This window comes from Eleginops maclovinus, chromosome 3, assembly GCF_036324505.1.
Source record: "Eleginops maclovinus isolate JMC-PN-2008 ecotype Puerto Natales chromosome 3, JC_Emac_rtc_rv5, whole genome shotgun sequence".
Classification (NCBI taxonomy): Eukaryota; Metazoa; Chordata; class Actinopteri; order Perciformes; family Eleginopidae; genus Eleginops; species Eleginops maclovinus.
The window spans coordinates 14,541,760-14,567,106 of NC_086351.1; the positions used below are offsets into that span (position 1 = coordinate 14,541,760).

The following is a 25,347-nucleotide window of genomic DNA, read 5'->3' on the forward strand; positions in this document are numbered from 1 at the left end:
CCTCCTTATGGTTCATGTCCTCAGATTGTAATGGATCCTCAGCCCCATTTTAACAAATGCAACTCACTCCAGCAGACAGTATATGCATTGAAATGGGCCTGCTTACTGGAAATGAGCACCTTGTTGTCATCAGCGTATCAGGATATCCATCCCATGCTTCCAGAGAAAGATCAACAAAAGTGTGAGTCAACGTTACTTCCAATTTCAATGAGGTGAGAGATGTGTTGTGCCATTGTGAGGTGAGAAATAAAACAAGTTGAAAGTGTGAATGGTTCAGATAATGACCAGTCTAATGTAACTGTATCCCAGGCGCCCACAGATTAACATGTCTAAACCAAATAAAGGTTAAAATAATCACAATACCAAAAATGTAGTTTTTCCTTTTTTATTTCTCAAAAATGAATGCTTATGTTCCTGAAAAGAGAGACAGAGAAATCTAGAAAACACTGAATGCACAGTTTTCAATTTACAGATGTGTGTCTTTCTTCGTTTTTTTTTAGAACAATTCAAAGTTCATTTTTAGGCACTTGGAATCATAACAACATTCCCTTTCTGAACAAATACATCTTTGGTCCAGTATGTCATTTAAAAAAAGATAAAGCCAGAGTATGAAAATAACACCAGCTCAGTTGTTTGTTTCCTCAAAAATGTATTTAGACATATTTAAATCTTCATCAAGACATTAATACTTAACAAGATATCATAGCTACATCTCAGAAATGACCAGCAATCTTACAGATGTTTTGCAAGAGAATACAAGTGAGAAAATGTATGTGTCGGCTCAATCAGATGTACAGCAGTACAGGATTGTTTAGTCAAGTCACATTTGGCAAATATGGGTTTCTTTTTTTTCCTTTTCTTTTTTTTTTCCAGTCCACTTCCTTTGAAACAGTAAGAGCGATGGAGACATGTCCACCCTTGCTCCCCTAATAGCCAGTTCAGCTACAGGGCAGCCAAGTCTGATATGCATTATTGCACTGTGAAACCTGCGGCGGCTGCACGTGTGCAATATAGTAGTTGCTGAAGTTGATGTCCTGCACGTACGGAGCCGGCTGGTAGTAACACGTGACGTTCGTTACAGTGGGGATGGCGTTCTGCTCAGCCAGCACCCTCAGTGCCAGCATGGAGATGAGGCTGAGCGTCTGGCGCCGTTCGTGGCCCATCAGACACACGGTGCTCTCGTTCACTACATGGTGCAGAGTCATCAGGCATTCATACCGTTTGTGCTCCATCCCTGTAAAGTGGTTCTGCAGGTAGGCCTCCAGCTTCCTCTGCTGTTCTCCAATGTCAGAGAAGTCAATGAAGAACCGTGAGCACATGTAGCGCTGCATGTTCTTCATGTCCTTCTCTGAAGAGGCCGTGAACCCTCGCACCAGCAGGTGGCAGTACTTCAATAAGCCGCCCCCTCTGATTTCTTCAGGGCTGCGTGTCGCTATGGTCCTCTGACACAGGTGCTCCATGGCCTCCTTGAAGTCCCCATACACACTCTCCCCGATCACAGTGGGGTGAAAGCTCTCAGACATGGGCGTCTCTGAGCAGAGGTCAAATAAGAGAAGAGAGTCAAGGCAAATCTGGAAGGAGTCCACGCTGAATTCAAACTGCCGCCGTAAAGAGTCCACAAATTTTAGCTCCACATTCTTGCCCGTGTTGTTGGACAGCGAGATGAGGCTCCAGCGGTCCGTGTCATTACAGACTTTTACCAGTTTCTGTACATAGGCCTCTTTTAGGGTGAGTGCCGAGATGCGCTCCTTTGAGACGCCAGCCGGCAAAAAGTCAAACAGGCAGTCTAGCACGACATCCTTCACCAGACGGAAGGCTTGATCGTCTTTCAGCGACACGCCAAAGATAAGGTCGAGGTCCTTGTAGCCCAGTCCGGTGTCCTGATGGAGCACGTGGCTGGCAGCCGAGCCGTTCAGCCTTACGTCCTTAACGCACACACCCCTCTCCTCCAGTCGAGCCCGCACCACCTGGACAGGGATGAGACACAACATGTTATAAATGATCAACAGATTCTCTGGTAAAAAAGTTCTCTTAATATAAAAAGTGAGATTTCCTTGTTTTTTTTTCATTCCCAATAGTAAAGTATCAAAACCCTCAATCCATGATAGAATTCACACAGCTCGTGCTTAGAAACTGTTACTTTACAACCAATCAGGGCCTCTGTAAAGTTGTGACAAATATACTTTATACAGGTAGAAAGGCCAGCTAGATTGACGCGACAGTCATTACCCATGTGAAATGACTCCAAAAAGGGTAGACACGGAGGACCCAGAAACACTAACCAATCAGAGCGTACATGTAAAAACCCCAAATAAAAGTATAATGCTGAAATAATTATTAAATGTCTTATTAAGGTGAATAGTTTAAAAACAAACTGAAAAAAATGCCCATGTATTTGCAGAAGACACACAACTAAAAAGACTCATGAAATCTTTCCAAATAAGCTACACAAGGGCTGAGTAGAAATCAATAGCTTGTGATGGCAAGATCAATACTGCTGCTCACCAAAGTCCATTTTATCACCATCAACCTCAGGTTGAATAAAACCTGAAGATCCCAAACAATGAGCAGCAGTGCTGGTGAGTGAGTGTTTGCTACAGGTCCATCTCCCTCTGGGTCAGACTGTCTTATCTTCTATAAAATTCACGATTAGATGTATCAACCTGAACTGCAGCAAAGAAAGAGGGAACACCAGCATGCATTACTGGTGTCCTATGGCGCTTGGGTCCAAATTACACAACCTCTAGCCATTAAGGTTCAGCGGCTTTCCCCTTCCTCTTTCCCAGTGACCTGCGAGATGTTCAAACTGTCTCGCCTCAGTGCGGCCACATTGGAAGAGGATGATCTACAGCTGGACAGGGTGAGCCAACTTCAATGCTAGCGAGCACAAAGGGGAAACATGTCGGAAGTGAGACTTCAAGCATTCATTCGTCCTTTGTACATGTTAAATCTGGCATGCTATTTGAACAGTTTGTCAAACCTATTCAGTGTATGCACAGCTGATGAATTTTTAACAAAAACAAAAACAAAAGCTACACAGACTGTACATTTCAGCTACACAAGCATTTCCTATTTGTAAATAAAAAATTGCATTCAATTCGAACGGTAAGACTAGCATGAGTTGTGACACTCTCGCACACACAATTCTAAATCTCCCCACTGGCACTGACCTGTCAGATTAGTGTCCCTTAACTCTCTCTCCCATGGTGATCAGATAACAAGACGGCTCTATTTATACATACTGGGTCAGGCTCCAAACAAACATTTGAAGGCAAGTCAACCTTCTGAACAGGACTATGTGAAAGTACAAAACCATAATTGCATAACTTTGCAGTAATAGCGTGGTAATCCTTCAGCCATAAAGTGGTGCCAATTGGGTTCAAATTCCAATCAGAAGCAATAATAGTTTGCCGTTTGTGTGCTTCGGTGGGCAACCTGATATGGCAAAACAGTCAGAGCCAAATTCCGGGTCAGTTCTATACCTGACCCCTTTCCTCCCTCTGCCCTAAGACCACAGGTAGACATACATACTAACTTGTCATGATTGTTTCACTTCTTGAAATAATATAAATTAATCAAAAGGTAAGTAAGTTATTGATGATTGTATTGCTGATTATTTTGTAGATTAATCACTTAAAATTTGGTCTATATAAAAAATAGCAAGAAATGTCCATCCCAGTGTCTCAAAGTCCAAGGTAAATGTATTATTGGCAATCCAAAACCCAAAGATATTCAATATCATATAAAACAGAGCAGAGCAGGCAATCTTTTGTTTTTGAGGTGCTGGAAATGTCTTTTTTTTGCCATTGTTACATAAACAAATGAATTTAATAGTTAATGTTGAATCCAAACAGTTGCAGATTATTGTTCTGTCTGCAGATTGCAATAAAGTATAGGGTGTCACACTCATAAACTGTGAAGCAGTTTAAAACAGAGTGTTGTTATCTTAGATTTACAGTTACAACTCCTTTAACTCCTTGGACTTTAGAGCTTCATGATGTTTTTCCCTCTAAATCTGCAGCATGACAGAGGTCATCACTATCAGTTTGGCCTTCTGGGATGCCTAACAGAAGTGACACTTATATAAAAATGGATTACACATACAGGTCAAATAGTTTCTTTCTAGGATTCACAGTTGTTCTGAAAAACTATTAATGTTGCAGATGTTAGATTTGTGCTAAATAAAAATGATATAGGGTTTCCACAAATCCAGGGGCTAACTCAGTCCCCACAATTGGGGCTCAAACCTGCATTTAGGCCTCAAGCACACTCAATGGCGCATTCATCATTCCACAACCACAAGCATGAAGCTCTGGGATTCACAGGCTTCATCTTGAATATGTCAAAGTGTAAAATGAAAGGGGAACAAATTAAAGATTCTGCAACTCATTACCTGACTTGACTCTGCTTTTTGTTTATTCTGAAGTTCTATCATAGCATTTAACTTGCATTTTAAACACATCGGGAGAGGTGAAATGTGATCCAGCCACAATGTTCAAGAGAGTGGAAATGCCGAAGAACCTTTGCAAGTGTCTGTCTAATACATTTAAGTAAAACCACGGGAGTTGCTGTATATTCCTCACTGTGGTTTTTTGACAAATCTGAATAGAAAATAACGTTTTAATATTTGTTTTGATAATCAAATACTATAGTGGGATGTCATCAATATGTACAGAAGGATTTATGTTTGTCTGCAGATATTTGAACACATTCATTAAAGGAATTTACAGCAGTCCTCTGTAGAAATCAGAAGGCGTTAACAAAAATAAACTTACCCCAAAAAGAGTAGACTGACCAGAAACATATAATGTAACTGTCATGGAAACACAACTGAGCTAGTAAGGATCCAAAGAACCTCCTTATGTTAAAATCTGGGTTTGTAAGTGGCTCTCAAATTTAGGTTTGAAGCCCACCAGGGGTCCTCTAAGTCTTTTTTTATTTCTAATTACTCTGGTGTGAGTGTAGAAAAATAATACTGTATGCAAGACTGCATGATTAACAGGTTTGACTACTTACCCACCAGAACTGTTAACTTATTATAGTAATGTGATTCTAACCAAGTCTATAAAATAAAGTTTCCACGTGCTGAAACTTAAAAGTAAAGTAAGCATGCCGGAATACAAAAACTGAGTATGTAAATACACTAAGGATGTGTGGTTAATATTACCTGGACAATCTGTCGTGGTTGCACGGACAGAGTGGGGAAGTTTCCCCGGCCGTGGATGGGGACAGCCTCCCCGAGGATCGAGTCCAAACGCTGCACCTGATCCCAAGACAACACACAGAACCGCCGACTCTGATCCGACGCATCACCGCAAGACATGGCGATGTTAACTTTGCAACAAAAAAAAAAAAATGAAATGTGAATCGGCGCTTCTTTTCTCTGCTGAGCTCTTCTCTCTGCAACACAAGTGAGATATTCCTGCGGCTGTCAGCGGTGAGGAGGTCCGGTTTGCAGTGTAGAGCTGAACAGTGTAAAAACTTGCTTGACTCAGAGCGGTTGGAGATGAGAATGGGATCTTCCTCTGGAGTGTGCTACTAAAATCCGGTCAGTCTGTACAGAGGCGATTCATCAGAAGGTTTAAAGCCTCCTCATTAGCATTCGGCCTGTGATTGGCTGCTGTGTTTGGTCATTGATTATGGACGCCCTGTCTGCACAGAACACCCTGCTGACGCACTTCACAGCCTCCTCCCCTCTGCTCTGCTCATGGTGCACGCTGCATGCTGACAGGATTTTCCCCCAAACAAGCCTTGTTATAATAGTCTTTTGATCTTATGCTGCAGTGCGTTTATAAAGGCATACTTTGTCCATTTATGTCAGATTAGTAAAAACAATGACAGATCAGATTACAGCTGTGCAAACACAACCTATGACATGTCCTTATTTATCCAGGGAATGTTTGCAAAGCATCCAGGATGTAACGCCCTGCTTCACGTTTACACTCTATATTTATCCTACATTTATGTTGTGTTTACTTATAATGTAGGTTATGGCTTCTAAAATGTTCTTTCAAATAAAGATCTATAAACATATTCACAAGAAAAAAATTAAAGGCCCTTTTGGAAGGCCCTTCAACAGCAGCTATCAAAAACCTACGTTGTTGAAACAAGATTATCCAGAAAACTTAACCTGGTAACTTGTCAGTCACAAACCAAGTTTACACAACCTTTTGAAAAAAACATTGTAAATATGAAGCTAGTTGTAAGTCTGGTTGTGAAAAAGTAAATTTCTTTTTAATCTATTAGAGATCTAGAAGAGCACAACTAAACACTTTTTATTTTATTTGTTGTCTCCTTCATTCAATACAGTTTAAACATCACATCATTAATACATTGTCCTTTTCTTAACAGTGTCAGTTTTGGCAATTTAATATTAATGAGTGATCTCAATAAATGCATCTTTAATCAAATATGTTAAGGTAACTTAACCACATAAAGTCAAAGGAATAAGCTGTGGTAACAACAGTGTTAGCCTGCAAAGCTAGGCTAGTTATCTGTTAAAGGAATAGCTTACTTGATGTTACTTTTTTTCTATACTAATATATTTTTCCTTAGATACAATACGCTTCATTATTTTTTATGCTGGAAAGTAAAATATATTTGTTCAATTACAGGAATAACTAAAAAGCTATGTTGAGCCAAGGCTATCTCATGTCTATCTCACACAAAATCATACTTTCTCAAAAACTCCTGTATAATGCCCAGCAGAAAAATATTGTCAATGTACAAGACAATACATGCATATTGTTATGTTTATATTATGTAAGAACTCGTATGTTACATAATAGTGCCATAAAACTCTCTGGAAATGATCATCTACTGAAATTCATGAGTATTTAAACTATGATAGCAAGTTAATAAACCCTAATGTGTTGCTTGCTGATTACACATTTGCATAGGTCCTTATCATTTTTAGTAAACGGTCCTGTTTAAAGTGCAGTTGCCTTACCTTTGAAATGTATATTTATTCAGCCAATGGAAAATTAAAGACTACAACAAGACCGACCAATCATTCATTCAGTTCTCTCATGATTGTGCAGGGGTTTATGAAAAGGCTCCGATAACCTGTGATGCCCTTAAAGCTTTCCATGTATGTTTTTACTTCATTTTCCACTCTGCCTTTTTATCTGTGGTGCACACTGTTTTTTTGTTTGTTTTGTTGCAGATACAAAGACATTCCTCTAGAATGCACAGAACATAGACAGCTTTTTATGCCTTAAACTTTATGCAATGGTTCATCTAAGGTATAATCCAACATGTTTTATTAAACTGCTGTCAGATGTATTCGGTTTCCTCCAGTTTATTTAATCCCTCAGAATATTACTAATCTCTCTTTTCTCTGCATCAACAGGAAGGGACTGTGGTCACATCGTCACTGTCTTCATAACTAATACGGTCCTGCATGCAACTTATTAAGTGTTTAACTGCACCAAATATCCTGTAATGAAGGACCTGGCACAATGGTAGACATTACGCACAATAGCAGACGTGACTCTCAGCGGTGAGGAGAGTCAGCAGTATGTCATTTGCCAGTTAAAAAACAATACAGGTGTTTACTTCAGTAATTTCCTCTTTTAAAATGACCCAAATATGTCATAATTTATCAAATCCCTAACAATTCATACATGTCCACACAGCATGTAGGTGCACCTTTAAAACGTTTACAAGAGAGTAAAGTTCATTTCATGATTGATCTGTGTTGGGTTTTTAGTGATGCATCAATAAAACACAGACAGGCTGAAGCACACTCTTGCGCACTCATGCACACTACGCACATCATCTTCCCTAGGCATCCCTTGAGTGTGTAACTAATTCACATCTGGAGGTTGACAAGCCTCCGAGAGGTCGAGGTCGTGGGCGTACAGTAGATTTGGTCTCCATGGAAGATCACTTCAAATCCTATGAGGTCAACATAATCCTGTTTCCTTGGCAACCGCATCCGCTTAGGTTGTCCGCAGCTGGGCAGAGGCGTCTCCAACTGAGGGTTCTGCCAGGTGCCGATGCGAGACATCTGCGTCATACGACTATAAATAACCCTCCATGTGGCAGCTGTGCATCCTGGGAGCAGAACTAGCATTTACCTGAATGTGAAACACTTGGGAACGAGGGAACAATGACAGGAGATAAATGTCAGGCCACTTGACATTCTCGGGTTCCCTCACAGCCCCATGTCAGAGGGAGTGACTCCATTGTGAAATCAATTCATTCAGGCAATGGAACACAAACCATTTATACAACATTAAAACTCTCCTCCAATGTATTTATGGCTTTGTGTTTTATACTTTATGTCCTCTATGTGTCCTTTAATTCACATCATGGTCTACTAAATCCTCTGTTTATCATGAGTTGACATCCTGCTGAAGCCATGACAACTGAAACTGTGAGTCTAGTAGGCGCGGTGAGATAGGCATTATTTAAACACACCTTTAACAAATGTATGATGCATAAGACAGGCAGGTGAACCTGTCTGGTTCTTACTGGTGTTCTTGCGTACATAAAATTAAAGACAATTAATGAAGGTCTATTGAAGACATTACTTCCTCTATATGTTTGCTCAAAGGCAAATGAAACAGATCAGACAATTATTTTTGTTGTTGTTGAATATGTCTTTCTGTCTTCCTGTCACTTCCTCAAGGGAAGTGACAGGAAGAGGAACAATATGGGAGAACTGGCTTTTCCCTCAAGTGCAGGGACATGATTAGACGTCACAGTGTGTTGTAAAAGGCTTTCTGAAAATCGATGACGCCAAACAAGAAGCAGCAGTGTGTCAGGATGATCAATTGTACCAAGACTGATAACTCTCCGTATGTCACACAGAATGAGTGGTGAATCTGTTTTTTTACCACTCTGTCAGGGTATACTACAATCTAAGTGAATTATTTCCTCAAGAAGACTTCTCTCGTCTGTCACTGAGGACATGTTATACTAGAAGCCCAAGCCTTTTCTATTATTAGAACGTGTATCATGTGTAACTGTGGGCAGTGTTGCCAGCTAAAATAGTGATGCAGCTGCTGCATGGCTGACATTACACTGCATGCTTTATTTAAAATTCTACTTCTGTGAATAAAAAAAAAAGGTTTGATTTTGTCAGAGTGTCTTCTCAGGCTCAGTATGCCATGACAGCAGATAAGCTGCAGGTTGAGTTGACCAGTCAGGCTGGACCCAAGGGGCCTGTCCCTGTGATAGAGAGAGTGTGTGATAAGAAAGGTTAGTTGACTTTTCCAGATTGCTACAGAAGACCAATCTATGGGACAGTGGAGTGAGGTTACGCAAGCAGCAATGCTTCTGACGTCAGACTGCCTCTGTTTCCTGCTTGATTGATTACAGTAGTGTTGGTAGAACGCACCAGTGTGCTGCTGGTAACCACACACACAATTCACAAAAGAATTGGCATTCAAGTGGTACTGGCTCTCGTCTCTAGGTACAAACTTGATGTTGATCTGTTGTAACCTTTGTTCCTATTGCTGAACAGATATCAATCATGACTTGTGTTGCCTTGTTAGGACCAAGATCCTGTGCTGAAATCAGCCAATATTTACCCAAGTACTGCATTTAAATACTCTTTTGAGTCATTAGTTCTTTACTTTAGGATCAACATTTTACTAGTGGCCTACCAAGCTGTAAAGGGACCAGCCCCTTCCTACATCCAGGCCTTGGTTAAACCATACACTCCAGCACGTGCACTTTGCTCAGTGTCAGCCAATCGGTTTGCTACTCCATCACTGGGAGTGGGACCCAGGTCCCCCTGAAAAACACGTTTGTTTGCTATTGTGGCTCCTAAATGTTGGAATGACTTTGTTATTGACATGAAGACAGAAAAAACTCTACATATAATCTGTTGCAAACTGAAAACACATGTGTTTTGATTGTATCTTGGCAATTCAGTTGTTGTACCAAAAAATAGAAGAGATTTTTAAAAAAAGCACTTTCAAGAGTTAGGTTAGGCAAATTTAACAAATTCACCAGCAGTTACAATAGTAAGACTTGCTTGAAGTGACTATATCTGCACTTTCATGGTGTTCGGAGTTTGAATCTCTATGGTTATGGTTATGGTTATGGTTATAGTTATGGTTATGGTTATGGTTATATATTTTGCTTATTGTAAAAACGACAGCCAAATGTAATGTAATGTTATGTACGCTACTTATACTTAATCTCACAGGTCACAAATGTAATTTTAAAAATATAATACATATATTGGATGATTACTGTTACATTTCAGATTACATTTTTGCAGAGAAAACCACATCAAAAGTTTATAAAATATAATACTGTGTTATAGATTTAACTAAATCTTGGGTCAAATGCTGTGAGCAATTTCAATAATATGATTCAGAAATAATATAACTCGCAGCCAAACAAATACCTGTATTTTAGTACATAAAGTAAAGTTTGCTTTAAATAGTTCTTACTGCAGTAAACACCTGAATACAGTACTTTCAAAAGAGTATTCCTACCAAGCTGTATTGTTACTTTTGCTTAGGTACAAGATATGAGTACTTCTTCCACCACTAATCCCTTTTAGACAAACACTGACACTGAGTGAGGAGATTTTTTTGTACCATTGTTTACAGGCCGTAGCTTTGGAAAAGAGAGGTTGGTACATAGTTAAACAGCTCTGAAGCTCAACGGTCAAAAATGTAGTGTTAGATCATGTATTATGTAAGGGTCGGCTTTATGAAAGAATAAACAAGAAAGAAGAAATGTTGGAGGCTGAAGTTATGAATAAAGTGAAATACAAAACAGAAAGAGAAACAATGTAAGTCAATATTGACTGGGTGTTAAGAAACATGAATCTATACATCAAGGAAAGATAAGAAAATCCTTCAGGAGGTGCAATTCAAGCTTTACTTCCCCAATCAATTCTCAGCTTATGTGAAGTAGAACTGAGACATGTTCTCCTGCACCTGTAGTGAATATATTTACTTTTATTTTCTTCAAACTCTCAGATAAGCACATGACTATCTCACATGTCACTCATTTCTGCTTATAGAGGAGCACATGTAGAAGAGAGGAAGGTACGGCTCTGGTAATAAAACACGCTCACCTCCTTATGTATGTCTGGAACGTCCTAACTTGGATAAGCTTCCCTGACTGGAGCTTATAACATGTTGTGCAACATCCCCCCACCCACTGTAACAGGCATTTAGGGTCCCTGTTGCATATTACAATGTCACATCCTACACAAAAATAAAATAAACCCCCAGTTTGCTTCACCTCTGCATTGGTGATATTAGACAAATGTTTCCCAATGGGTTCTTTCTTCTGCTAGGATTCCACTACCAACTACACTGCAGGGACGTAGGAACGAGTTGACAGCTGCCTACAATGTGCAGATACCGCTGAGTTAACAAAATGTGACCATAAAAGCTTATAAAATAAACATGTTCCGTAATGTTCTCAACACATGGTGTGGACATGGCATATTAAAAGCTACCAGAGAAAAACCGGCTCTTTCCCTTCTCTAAAGCATTTACCAGAAGTGAGAGGGAACCCCTATTTAGCATTGAGCTCTGATTTCATTCCCAGAAATCCTGCTCCTTGCTCCCCCATCCAGTAGCTGAGAGAAATCAGGCCGAGGGGTGATAAAGAGTGTAACAGGTCTGGGACATTAGGAATTTACTGGACGCCTTTGTTGTTAAGCACAGCAGAGATATGGAGCAGCTCCCTCAGAGACGTGTCTGTTAAGGTCAAGATGGTACCAGCACAGCTTGAATCGTGTAACTGACACTTCTCCGAAAACAGTCAGGTTAAAACCTCTGAGCCACTAATAAAAACATGTCTGCAGCACGTTTCTCAGATGATCTTCCAGATTTCTTAAACACTCCTACAAGGATTATGGGATTGGTCAGAAGTGTATCCCATCGTGGAGCCGCGGGTCAGAGAGAGCCAGCATGATGTTCCAAGAGCTACAAAAAAAAGCTTTATAATATCAAAAGTACACTTATTAGATTCATAATTAGATTTAGAGTCAAATTCACCACAGGTGTTTGTGGATGTTTATAACAAAACAAGCTGTCAATCAAAACCAAATGTGTTTTGTTTTCCATAGTTTTGAAAAAATCACGCAAGGCTTTTTGTTGAAGGGTTGAGATTTATGCAGTGCTGCTGTAACTGAAAGCAGGCAAGAGGCAGGCATGTTGCACACATGGCCAAAAGCTGCTCTCAGTTACATACTGTAGAGCTATTGGCAACAACAAGGCCTTAGCAGGCCAGTCGACAGTCTCAAACATTTAACTATACATTTACAAACTTAAACTACAACTCACCTCCCTGTATGTATGTTCTACCTTTCCTCCCTTTACATAACTTCCTTTTAAGTAACTAACGCAATAAGTAATGTACTGAAAATGATCCCGTTCTTTACTCGAAAGCTGCAGTGTGACCTTTGCTTTAAGTCAGACATGCTGGGAATATGTCTGATCATGCCCTTTCAGTGACTCAGAATCCATCTGTCCCTCACCTTGCACCACCTCTTTTCCCCTTCACTTTATTGTAGTAGCTTCATAAACCTGGGCCTTAACCATGCGCATGACGTTCAGAGCCTTTAAAGGTCATTGCTCAACCATTATCTGTACATAACCACATCCCTACAATGTATGCATGTTTACAGAAGGGCTGCCTAAAGAATCATACACATATACAGTATGTAAAGATATATATAACAAAAGTAAAGACGTATCATCAGAAACATTTTTATGTACTAACTGCAGTAGAGCTCATTTAAAAATGTTTGCATATTATTAGGTGGATTTATTTACCAAAATGTTACCCGCTTATGAAGCAAAGTAACTACTATTCAAAATTGATGCATTTTGATAAAAGAAAGTCGCGTTACTTACTTTCCTCTGATTCTTGTAATAATTGTTCCTTAACCCTACAGTTTTATAATACAGTATGAATTTATGCAAAATAATAAAATTGTGCTGACTGTGTTTCCTGCCAGAAACTGCCATGATTAGAGTGATAGATCTAACTGGTTAATGTTGTTGTCATATATTAAAAAAGATGTGCAGATTTCCGTCTGCAGCTAAACTCAACACATGTTTCTCTAATGTTCTGCAGTGGCGGTGATGTGCGTTCATGGGCATGAACAACCATCATCCAAATGTTACTCTGGCCTCAAACCACTGTTGCTTTAAAAACAAACCAACAGTGCCAGTTTATCTGTTGGCAGTCGAGACTATATATAATAAAAAATAGTCTGTCAGCAACCAAAGAATTTTCGAGCAGATTGATTAAGGCCTTATCAAACAGTGAGCATGATAATGGCTGCTGTGATAAGGTCTGACCCTGTGGTACCCTGGTACACTAATCCAGCTCCATGGCACATATTCAGGTTTCCATGGGGAGCTCTTTCCACTTCGCCGCGCACAATCATTGTTTTTCCACTGCAAGAACTAACGTCTATATCTCACATCTTTTTTCTTATTTACTACTGTAATCTGCAGCCTTAAAAAAATGAAATACAAAATGTTGCACATACGGTATCTTTGGATATTGTTTTATGATTATTTAGGAGACATAAAGACTACATAGCAACAGTAAATGTTGCATGAAATGATCCTGTGCACAGTGAGCTGCACATTCAGATGTGTTATCGTGCACTTCTAATCTTTCAACAAATTGGATGGGTCAACAAACCCTAATACACTAACCAACGAATGAATAACACTCAACTAATTTATCATTAGCTTTATGTGCTAAAAGGCTTTCAGGGCTTTTTACTGGAGGTGTTCACACAAACATGCTGCCACCCAGTGACATCTCTGGAAAAGCAGTTGACAAACATATGGATAAGCATTGACCAAACTTAACACCCAGGCGTGCTCGTGCTGCCATGGATATTCTTTGAGGAGAAATATTTATTGCATTTAGAGTCAGCTCGGATGTAAGACTTGCAAACTGTGGATGTGTGCAGGACTTTTTATGTTCAGTGGTTGAAGAAGCAATACTGCAGTTTAGATAAACTATCCAAAAGTACTTGTAATTTTAAAAAAGGCTAATAAATTATTATGCACAATCAATTTATTTCAGTTTTTTATAATACTGAATTACAAATATAATGTGGCAGCTGTTTTTGCCATTTTACCATATATACCGCGTGGTAGCTTGAATAGTTAACAAATGGATCATAAAAGTTCATTTAAAAGTAAAGTAAATAATTTGTTGATTATATTTTGTATTTCAAAACTGATTATATTACAAATACATGTAGCAAAAAGCACAGTATGATTAAGTTGTACAGTGAAATAGAAGTACAGGCCTAAGCTGCAGGAAATAGAAATACTTAAGTAACTCAAAATTGTATGTACGGTACTCAAGTATATGTAGTTATCTAATGTCCATCACTGGTTGTGTCAAATTCAACATCCAGGACTGAGAAATCCTCACCATCACATGCACGTTGCCCACAGGATTCACTTGTTTCATGTTTCACTGGAAGTGGCAACAAACTATGGCCGCTGGCAGCTGCAGCCTCCTGGCAGCTCGCTCTCCTGCTCAGTACAGGCGGGGTTAATTATATCCAGCTTCACTGCCCAACACACAGACGCACTTTTTAGCTCTCCAAAATCACAGCAGCAAATGATGTTGACAGCAGGCATGACTGTGAATCACCTGTTGTGCTCACAGAGGTGCTTCACTTCTGCTCTGGACACACACGCGAGCGATGAGGAGAAGACTTGTGAGAGTGTGACACACGGCTGTACGCATGACAGGAGGGCAAAACATGGCTCACTTAAGAGGAACGAGCACAATGAATCACAGGAGGACAGAGAGGATGACGGCCAGGGGTAAATTGGTAGTAGAAATGTTTTAGAAGAGCTGGAAGTTATTATTTTTAAGTGAAATAAGTGGCTTTCCTGGATGTTCAGTAACTGTGTGTTTGTCCAGTTGAGAAAAAGAAGTGTCACAATTGACAAGGAAAGGGCTGAGTCTATATAAAGACCCCTTAGCTGGAGACAAAGCTTAGCCGTCGTACATGCAATCCATTTTTAATAAGGATCTGTGTAATCAAACTCCTTTTATAAAGTAAAATGAAGTCACCTTTTTGAATAAAACACATCCTCTTATTTTCAAAACCCAGCATTAAAGCCGGCCACTCTCACTGGGTGGCCTTTCTGTCTCTGTGCCACACCAGTTAAAGAGCATGTTACACTCAAGCGAGCGAATAATCACCTGCAGCAAGCGAAGACGAAGAAAAATCCCCATGTAAACACTGCTGACAAATAAACCCATCGCGCACTGATGACATACTTTGCTGCTGTAATTTTAAGTCATCTTCAGATTGCTCTTCTTCTGCAAACACTTTTAGAGGTTGTGGTCAAAATGCAACACAGCTGCTGAGACAGTAATGCTTTGGCTTTCTCTTCCTGCGAGACAGTGAGCCTGAAGTCTGGCCATCTGTTTAATGTCAGCTTAAGATACACAGGTTGATATACTCACATGCCTTAGCAGGGAGCCTTTTGAAGTCAAATGATGTAATAGATTCATAAATATCTTGAGAAATCCATTAAGGATATTATATTTCAATACAAATGTTGTTCTGTTTTGCAAGGTCTGTGCCTTGCAACCATGACATCCTGTATCTGTATCCAGACAAGTTTAAACACGAGTTTAGGCCTTACTCATCTTTTTCTTCCTAAATGTATTTACAACTTTTCTCTTTTATAAGCCATAAATAGGTCAAAAAGAGATTAAGATTGTAAGAGTATTTTAAAGAAAAACGGAAATTGCATTCAAACCAATTACACGTTTTATTAATTTAAATAACTTATTTGGCTTACAGAAGCTACAACCTTCAATTGGTAATTATAATCACACTTCTTGGAAAGGTGAATAATTTCAAACTGGAGACGCCAGCCGCTACATGCAGACCTCTTAGAAAAACCTTTCAGCCACATTTTCGAGTTTATGAGACTAGAAGTTAGAGCTGAGTGCAGTCAGACTGAGACCTCAGCTGCCAAGGTCCATCTGTTGTGATCACTGGCTTTTAGGCTATTTTCTCCAGTTTTCAATTTGAATAATTACAGAGAGAACGGCGTCCTAAAAAGTATAACCCTGGGCAGAGAACTAAGTCCACCGCGCTGTGATGATGACATTCACATTTTATGTGGCTACTCCAGTCATAAAAAAATCCCATTTTATACAGTGGGAGAGTATCTCTGGGAAAATGTTTTTTAACTTTATATTATTGCCTCCTTGGTATTGTACATGATTTTACATTAAACTGGCAGTTTTGTTACCTTGCACCACATTTTGAATATACCTCTCCTCCAGGTCTGTGTCCACTTGAGTCCACACTGCAGGTGCTTTTCATTGCTGGATCTTTGTCCAGCTGAACACACGGGCAACATGTATGTCTTTATGGTTTCCTGAAGCAGCTGTCAGAATGACTAAGTTCAATATCAGTGATTGTACTACATGTTCATTGGTGTCGGTTTGAAGTGTAGTTCAAACAAGGTGAACACAAGGTTTTGCTAAGCTATTACTAAGCGGTTGCATGCAAGGCTCTTTTGTGTATATTTTACAGAAAAACACAGAATCAACAAATGTGATGATTTTTATTGACCAAATGTTACAGTTCCACTGTTACATCCTACAAAAAACAAACACGGTGTCCATACAAGCACTGCTTGTTAATGTCTACACAACCTGTGTCTCGATGCAGAACGACCCACTCACTATGGCGACGTGTTTCCTTTACAAAGTCACAACCTATCTACAGCTTCAACACTCGATTACAAAAAAAAGAAATAAAACATCCAAAGGCCTCCCTTTCCTCTAATGGTTTTCATTTACTAAAGTGTCCTCTGACTGGGCTGCAACTGTACTCACATGCTGCCCTCTAGTGGCACAAACTAACTCCTGCTGTTTACTGTTACACTCCACCATCCCAGACGTCATATGTAAAAGAACAACACATACAAGTAAATAGACCTCATCAACATTCCTGAATCACTCCGTAGCTTATATACGCTCCATACGTTGAGCCTGTGCTGTTACCACCAAACAGCATGACAGGCAACGTTAGTCTGTGCCCCGAGGCAAACCAAAAACAGATGCTCACTGGCACTGAATGAATCCCATTGAATCACTTTAACAGGAAACAGAGTGTGGAGATATACTGCAATCCCTAGGGGGGTAGTAGCAAATTTGATTTAGATTTAAATGAAATACTTGTTTTAACATCCAAAAAACCAGATCAAACAACAAAGTGGCAATAAAAAATATAAGCAACTATTTCAATCGTGTATCCATTCCTAAATGAAAAGCATCTGAACAAATGCACTCAGTTTCAAAAGTCCTCTTTCAATAATAGTCTCCTAAAGGGATTCACCCCACAAAAAATGAAATGTACTAAACACTTAGTTTTATAGCCCCTGATATACAAGATATGCAGAACTGATTACCAAACACAGCAAAGACCCTGAAGTTCAAATGATAAAATAAAGAAAAAACTGCCCCCTTCAATCTCTGATTCATCCTTAATGTCAATATAAATCCCCTTGGACGATGTAGCTTTGCATGACAGGAAATGATGTGACATGAAATAAGGCCAATTTTTGAATTGATGATACCGAAATGGCTAAATTCTCAGTGAAAGCCAGTTTAGAAAATCAACATTTCTGATTCTGTAGATCCTCACTCAAACTTTAAGTACTCACACTGTACTCATTGTGACTGTATTCTCAGATGTAAAGACCTGTTTGCATAATATATTACCAGGAACTAAAACACTGCAGTGCTGATGTATGGACTGAAGTTATGTGGAAGTTGTGGAGGCTAATGTGGATTGCTTGATAAAAAGCTGTTAAAAAAATAACTCTACGTTGTGCTTCCAAGTATTTCTAAGATTTAACTTCATCCTCAAGGACACATAGTGTAGTAGGACACGGATAAACCTCACCTCAAACCTAACGTGATTAAATTAACAGTTCACCCAAAAATAAATGTACATGTACCTGTAGTGCTTTTGATCAATCTACATAGTTTGTGTGAGTTGCATCCCAAGCTGTCACAATCACTAGCCTCATGAGTAGTAGTCATTATTATGAGGAACTGGGTCATGAAATCCAGAAATAGATATTGCTGTTGTGTTTTTTAAATGTAATTTTTTGGAGCTCAAGCAGAGTGACTTCAGAGAAGGCAGATATGTCTACAGCACTATTTCAACTCTTTGCTGCTCACACCAATACTATCTTGATTGATACATAGCACTACATTTCAGAGTAAAAATATGTATTTTTGATTTTGGGGTGAGCTGTCCCTTTAATTAACTCATAAGAAAGACTTCTTCAGCTAACGGCGACACACCGAATGACCACCACTGTAAAATGTTTCTTTGTAGCCAGAAACTCTGATTCCTTTTCTTCTCATTTGGTTTTTGGGAGTACTCAGGGCAGGGGGATAAAGCCATTGTCAGGGGCATCTCCCAAAATCAAGGTGGTGCGACTCAGCGACGGAGAGGGGTAGGCCAGGCGGAACGCTGGGTTGATGGAGTGCAGCGAGTCTCTCCTCTTGTTGCTTCGGCTGAACGGGGGGCAAGGAGCGGCCACAGGCTGGCAAGCATCCTGGGGCAAGCATCCAGCAGAGAGCGAAAGCTCTGAGGAAGCTGAAACCTCCAGGTCCAGAGGGGTGGTCTTTGGGATTCCTGGGGGGCACAGCCCATGAACATCGTAGGAGTGGACCATCCTCTCCAGCACACCCTTGGTGCTCTGAGTGCACTGTGTAGAGAGGGAAAAAGTAAAGAAATAAGACACATCATCCGTTAGTATTACAAAAAGGCAGAGCTGCCATGTAAGAACAGTAACAAAACATGTATAGAAAAATCTGCAACTTGATAGGGCTTAGATAATAAAGCACAGTGAAAGCGGTGATGGCAGTGTGGGACTCAAATGGAGAGGCATGGAAGAAGTGAGTTAGATGCAGACAATGAAACAGGTTATGATGGAAATGTGTGGAGAAGCTGCTTCCTCTTGTTTTTCTTCTGGCTCCAATAAAAGTAGAAACAGAGGTACATTTTGTTCAGACTTGTATTTGCTTGCGCCTCCATGCATGCACAATAGTGCCCTTGATACATAAGAAAAACCTCTCATCTAACTAAAGAGGACAAGCGTCAGATCAGCAGCCTTCAAACATGAGCTCCATTGTGATTGTGAGCGATTGTTAATGAGACGAGAATGAATGATAGTGAAGCATGCACATTCCATAAGTGAGGCAGTGAACCCATCGCCAGCAGAGACAAACGCAAAAATAAGAATAAATGCAAGAACTTAGAAAAGAACAGATGACAGCAGTTTCAAACCTAAACACACAGTGAATGATAAGTGAAGACATGTTGTGATGCTTTATTGTTGAACCCTACTCTTACCATCGACCGTCTACATGCAGCAGTGCCCTTCAGGCTGTGCAGGACAAAGCAAAATCCTGACAGTTCTCCTCCTAGCAGGGTGGATACAGTACAACACTGAGTGTCAGATCTAGCAGTGAAGTAACAGGCATAGGAAACAAATGTTTAGCATAAATAAACCCTTATGTTCATTACTTATGCCTACTGAAATAAATATAATTACCTTAGAAAATACAACTGTTCCAAAACATCTTAAAATCCCAAGTCAGGCACATGAAGACTTGAAAAAATGAAGAGGCAAAGTAAATTCAAAACAGAGGCCAAAATCTCAAAGTACAAAAATGATGTTTATTTAACAATTTAAAGAACACTTTTTAGGTAAATAAAATAGGTACGTAAAAAAAGAAGTAAAAGTGTAGTTAAGAAAATAAAGCAATATAGCTTTTGAAAATATGTCTTAGACATGATATGCTGACCATATTGAATGACAAATGCATTGGACAAACGTGACAAATGATCTCTGATAAAGTGCTGGTAAGTCAAATACATAATATGATATTAAACATTTGCATGTTCTACGAAAAAAGCAGTTATTAAGACCTTTGTGTGCGCACACATTCACCAAAAACATACAAGCAAACCCTGCAGTACAGTAACAAGGAGGTAGATACAGCAACATGTTGGATAGAAAGAGTGAGCAAACAAAAACACAAGTCAGATATCAAAAGGTGCAACAATGAACGCGTTCACTGTCCCACAGATAATACATCTGCAGCAGGGGGACAGGGGGACTCGTATGATCAAATGGTGTCCACTTCCTCGCATTTTTACCTGCTCAATGGTGCCAAACATTTTTACAGTGGGCTCCCAAGATGGATTTAGCCAGTTCTAAGCCATCGCAAGCTGAGGTGTCCAGTCTAGTCAGAGACTACCTGACACGACATTCACAACGTTTTAACAAACAATACAAAATCCACTTCTTTTATAAACAACGGGCACATATTCAGCTCTACTTGAGGGACTCAAACTGGAATTCTGGAGGATGGAGGAGTGGACACAGAGTGGAGAAGGCACGGAATGGGGGGGGCAGCCTAACAACAACAACAACACAGGAGCTAAGGTACAGTCGGGACTCAGGAGGGGCCACAAGCTGCTTCATCCTACCATGTGTGCGTCACTCTTGGCCGTGAAGGGAGGCAGCTCTATATCCGAGGCCGAAACAGCAGGGGTGGCCTCATCGAGAGGCAGGAAACCTCTTCTGTCAATCAGACTGCAGGACAGAGCAGTGTTATGAGAGGGTGCACTTACAACCATAAAAAAACAATAATATAAGCAGACACATGTCACACTACAATAAATAATATACAGTTAATATGCAATACAAATACAGAAAAGATGCAGAATCTTGACAGAGAGAAATTATGGTTTCACAAAAAGCTATCATATCATATACCCCTCTGATTTTAGACTTTTTTGGGTGAGATTTAAAGTTAAATCCATGCACAAATTGAGTTTGAATGGCTGGTTTCATGCCAGACTTTTGTTTAAAACCTTAATAAACTTAAAACAGACTCCTTTTGGTGCCTATAACAGGTAGATATAGTTTTAAAACGATTTCAATTTTACGAATTTCTAGTTTAATGTTGATTGAACACGTCATGCCATCTGTAAGAAAATGTTCATAAAGCATTCCATTGATACGCAGTATGTGTACAAAGTCTCAGCTTATGGGACGGGGACATATTCACTCACCTGGGGGGCATGGGGCCACATAACGTCGCACAGCAGTTGGTTATAATACTGTTGTAACTGTACGGGTTCCCAGACTCCTCTGCACACCTTTTACTTGACCAGGAGCCTTTAATCTGCACGGCGAGTAAATAAAGTGAGCTTTTAGTTAATGGATAGTCTTCAAATATCATGGACTGTATCATATAAGTGCATGAATACTTACATCTTCATTTGTTGTGAGGTTTGAGGCTATTAGGTAGGTATGGAAGCCTGACAGGCCCAATATAGACCAGATGGAGAAGAAACAAATCACCAACTCCACCACAGTGCGCGAGGAGGGGTCAAGGAATGATAATGTGACATTTAACAGTAATCAGCATAAAGAACAGCATGAAGGCAAGTAATTGCTAATAGTCTGATATCAACAAGCGTCCCACAACACATGGGTAATATTAAAATGAACTCTGAAGCAATTGTACTACAAATAAATCACAACCCTCTCAAGTAATGCTCTCATTTTCCAATATTAACATACCAGATGTAAAATAAAATGGAATGACTTAAGTAAAATGAAAGTTCCTCATACACAACTGTTAGTTACTAAATAAATAAAAAGACTAACTTGATGTAAACAACGGGGTCTCCCTGCCAACATTTTGTTGCTACTGAGAATCATTCATCCTGAGTTTAGACGGTGTCTTGTTGGCTTACATTTGTTTTGAGATATTTTTATCCTTAATTATGGACCAGTTGTTCCACATTATATGTGATATTTATACTGGCTAAAAGACGAATTACAGCGGTAAAGTTTATTAGTCACAGAAGACTCAAACGCTACAGAAATAAATCTGATCTTTGGCTCTATGAGATAACAAGTGAGGAAAGACAGTCTAAGTATTCTTTCTCAATTCATGAAAATGTCACGCATATCATGAGCTCAATCAGGAAATTAACACGCCCCGTCTGTGGAAAAATAATCTCCGTAGTACTCTGTAGTCCTGACAGCTATATTTGCCTCTAACTTCATCTCACGAGAACATGAGGCAGCAAACCCTCTTCTGCAAAGCCATCTGCCTAACCGCACTGCTCTGCTGGATGCTAACTCTCTGATCCTATTAGGCGTGGGCTTAGACTGAGACGCAGCAGGGAATGCCTTGTCAACAGCGTGACTTGCGTTATTCCTCGACACAAACAAGAAGCACATTTAAAAAAAGATCCCATCAACAGATTATGTGAATGCTGGTATAATAAGGATATCTGGCAGGGCTCTCTTGAATGGACTGCACGAGGCTTTTGCCTTCTTGAGAACCTGGAGAGAAAAAGGACAAATAAGAAATAAAGTTATCTTAAAGTGTTTTTTGATAACACGACAGAAACATCATACAACTACGTACTGAGTAATACTTTGTGAGGATACTTACGCAGGGTAATGTGCGTTATGACACAGCCAAATATGAAAGATGTCAGAAAAGACAGAGAGATGATGAAGCTGTAGAAAAAGCGGTAATTACGTTTGCCCACGCAGTTTCCCACCCACGGACAGTGGTGATCAAACCGTTCTGAGGGGAAAAAACAGGATATATAGAGATAAGAGGCAAGTTTATAGTAGTTGTAAAGTTTCTAAGCACGACTTGATGCCAAAAGTGCTGTATATTAAAGAATAATAAAACACTACCCTGGTACTAAAACAGCCTTTTCATCAAATTAGGATTTTCCTGGTTCAGTAAAAAGGACAGGTCCAAAACATTTTAGGACCAAAGTCAGTTTTCCAGAAGATTACTGAAACAGTTTGTTCTTGCATTAATCCATCCTTCCTCTTCATTTGGTCCCAAAAAGAGATCCCTTCCTAATTTAATGGAAGTTATAAGAAGGACAATCCTTAATCTGTGCAAAAATGTAAGGCAAAGTTTATCTTATACTAATGTGAGACTGCAAGAATTAGACCTATCCAAACGGCATCTTTTAAAGGTAGACATCTTTTAGTATAAAATCCCGTCTTTAAGCGATAATCATTCCAACACAAGCCAACAAGTCAACACTGACAGGAGAACACATGTTTGCTTAAACTACTGTAGCTGTGTAAGAAACACACGTGATTTGATTTACTCTGACTGCAGAAGCATCACAGTCGCTTCAGATAAACATTCTAGCACTGCACGAGGTTTGTAATTTTTGTCGCCCATTTGTTCAAGGGAAGCATGTGAGGATGGGATCATTTAGCTGTCAGCATAAAGAGGAGGAATGATTCAGAGCAAAAATGGATTCTCACATGTACATACATGTACGTACATGTGAGGAATGTTTCATGACAGACATGGGAAAATGTGAGCAGGACAGACTTTTCATGCTGGCTAATACTTTTAAGGCCACCCACTTTATGTGTAAGGAAAGAGTTTGTTTGTGGTTCTATGTAACTTTTTGATTGTTACATTTCAATTTATTAGGAAGGTGCTCTCCACGTAGCAAACTAGCGGAAACCTGGCAGCCAAACCGTCTGCATGGTATGTTCCTCTTGGCACTGATATTAAGTTGTTAAGTTTAATTAATGCAGTTAAGTGGTGACTTCCCACCACATCCTTACCCACACAGTTGTCACACAGGCTGCAGTGGGAGGTCCGAGGAGGGCGGAACATTTTACACGTGAAGCAGTATTTGAGCTTTACCACCTGCTGGTTGATGAGGATCTCCTTGGTTCGAGGAGGGGGGCGATACGTAGAGGATCCTGAGGTATCTTAAAATAGAGAGGTACAAGGGGAGATATTTTTTAACCATTAAGCACACAGAATGTCTGGCTGTTGCCATCTTCACACATGATAGACAGTAAGCTTCTTAGGACTTGGTAGGCAGTTCAACCAAAAACATTTAGAGACCCCCATATGGCAAAGCTCCCTGACCCCATCTGCCCCACAGTGATTTCGCAACTCCATGTTGTGCCTTACCTATCTGCTTCTCTATGTCTGCTGCTTCATCTGGGGTAGCCCTAGGTAAGATGCCTGGGTCTGTAAAGCTGGTTCTCAGCAGAGAGAAGACCACAAACACAAAAAGGGTCCCACCAATCACAGGTATAAAGACGGTCAGATGTTTTACCAGGAATGGGCAACTAGAAAAGAGAAACATTTGTTACGGTCTGCCTGCACTAGTCAAAAACACATGTAACCCCTAGTATGTTGTCACGAAACACTGCAATGAAAGCATGAGGAATGTTCAACTTCCAAATTTCATGTTGCATTCAGGGATCACTGGAAACAGTCATACAAAAGGAAATGTCCAGTTACTCACTCGAATGCAAAGAAAAGGCCACACGTGACAACAATAAGGCCTAGTGTCAGAGGAAGGACACCGCTCTGACTGGCCAGGATGATCCGTCCATCGCAGAAAAACCTGTTTTTCCCCGGGAATACTTCCCATTTCCTCCGGCAACGCTGCACCGTCTTCTCGGCGTGGCTCTGTGCGGACAGAGGCGACACCGACAGCGCCCTCGGGTCGATCTGCTGGTACTCGCAGTTTTTCATCATGTAAACAGTATTGACACGGCTTGACGGTAACTAAAGGCACACAAAAAAAACCTCTCCCTTCTCGACACGTTTTCGAGAGACTGTTGTCTCCAGATTAAGTCATTGTAGGTTGATATTTCGCCTGTTCAGTTAGCGTTCAGTTGTCCATCCTGAAAGCTAACGAAAGCTAGCTAGCGAACCAGCAGAGGCATTCTTCTCCGTAGCAGACTTTAATAAGATGAGTCAGTTCCCGAGATGACTCAAGGTTAACTACCATGTTTAGTAGTTAAAATAAAGCCTGTCATAAAATACAGTACTCATTTGGTTAAATTAAATCGTGTTTCTTATAAAATCCAACACCAACAGACGGGTTCTGCTCAAGCTTCTTGCAGCAGTTCACGTTTCCTTTTTTTTTTTTTTTTTTGTTACTGTCAACCAATGTACGCCAGGATATGGAAATTGACGTAAGCACGCAATCTGTTGACTTGTAATGACGCGATCACGTCATGTTTGCACAGTGGTTATTCTGGAGCGTTGAACATGCTCTGGTGAAAACACTGAATATTTATATAACTTATTCAATTAAAGCCCCCTATCGAAAATATAACATTTAATTGCTAACAAGCAAAGCAAAATATAATAATATAGATGCATTATTAAAATACACATTTGAGGGAGGTAGATCAAAGACGTTTGGACACTACAACTTTCTCAATGGGACAATAAGATATCATCTAATTTTATCAATCTAATAGTGATATTGTAGAC

At 39.9% G+C, this 25,347-nt stretch overlaps 2 protein-coding genes across 3 annotated transcripts; both read right to left on the reverse strand.

The window, feature by feature from the left end:
- Positions 1–369: 369 nt before the first annotated feature.
- Positions 370–5,573, reverse strand: tent5ba (terminal nucleotidyltransferase 5ba). Its single transcript, XM_063879878.1, has 2 exons — positions 5,168–5,573; positions 370–1,967 (listed from the first exon to the last, which is right to left on the reverse strand). The coding sequence occupies exons 1-2, from the start codon at positions 5,321–5,323 to the stop codon at positions 939–941; spliced, it is 1,185 nt and encodes a 394-aa protein (XP_063735948.1). The 5' UTR covers positions 5,324–5,573; the 3' UTR covers positions 370–938.
- Positions 5,574–16,546: 10,973 nt separating this feature from the next.
- zdhhc18a (zinc finger DHHC-type palmitoyltransferase 18a) lies at positions 16,547–25,074 on the reverse strand. Of its 2 annotated transcripts, XM_063879768.1 has the most exons (10): positions 24,365–25,055; positions 24,025–24,185; positions 23,667–23,816; positions 22,507–22,644; positions 22,343–22,394; positions 21,309–21,411; positions 21,107–21,219; positions 20,519–20,624; positions 19,376–19,446; positions 18,498–18,728 (listed from the first exon to the last, which is right to left on the reverse strand). In XM_063879768.1, exons 1-9 carry the CDS (start codon positions 24,598–24,600, stop codon positions 19,405–19,407), a joined length of 1,101 nt encoding a protein of 366 aa, XP_063735838.1. In that variant the 5' UTR covers positions 24,601–25,055; the 3' UTR covers positions 18,498–18,728; positions 19,376–19,404. The 2 variants fall into 2 exon arrangements, with proteins under 2 accessions (XP_063735837.1, XP_063735838.1); XM_063879767.1 differs by lacking the exon at positions 19,376–19,446 and having other exon boundaries at positions 16,547–18,728; positions 24,365–25,074.
- Positions 25,075–25,347: the final 273 nt, after the last annotated feature.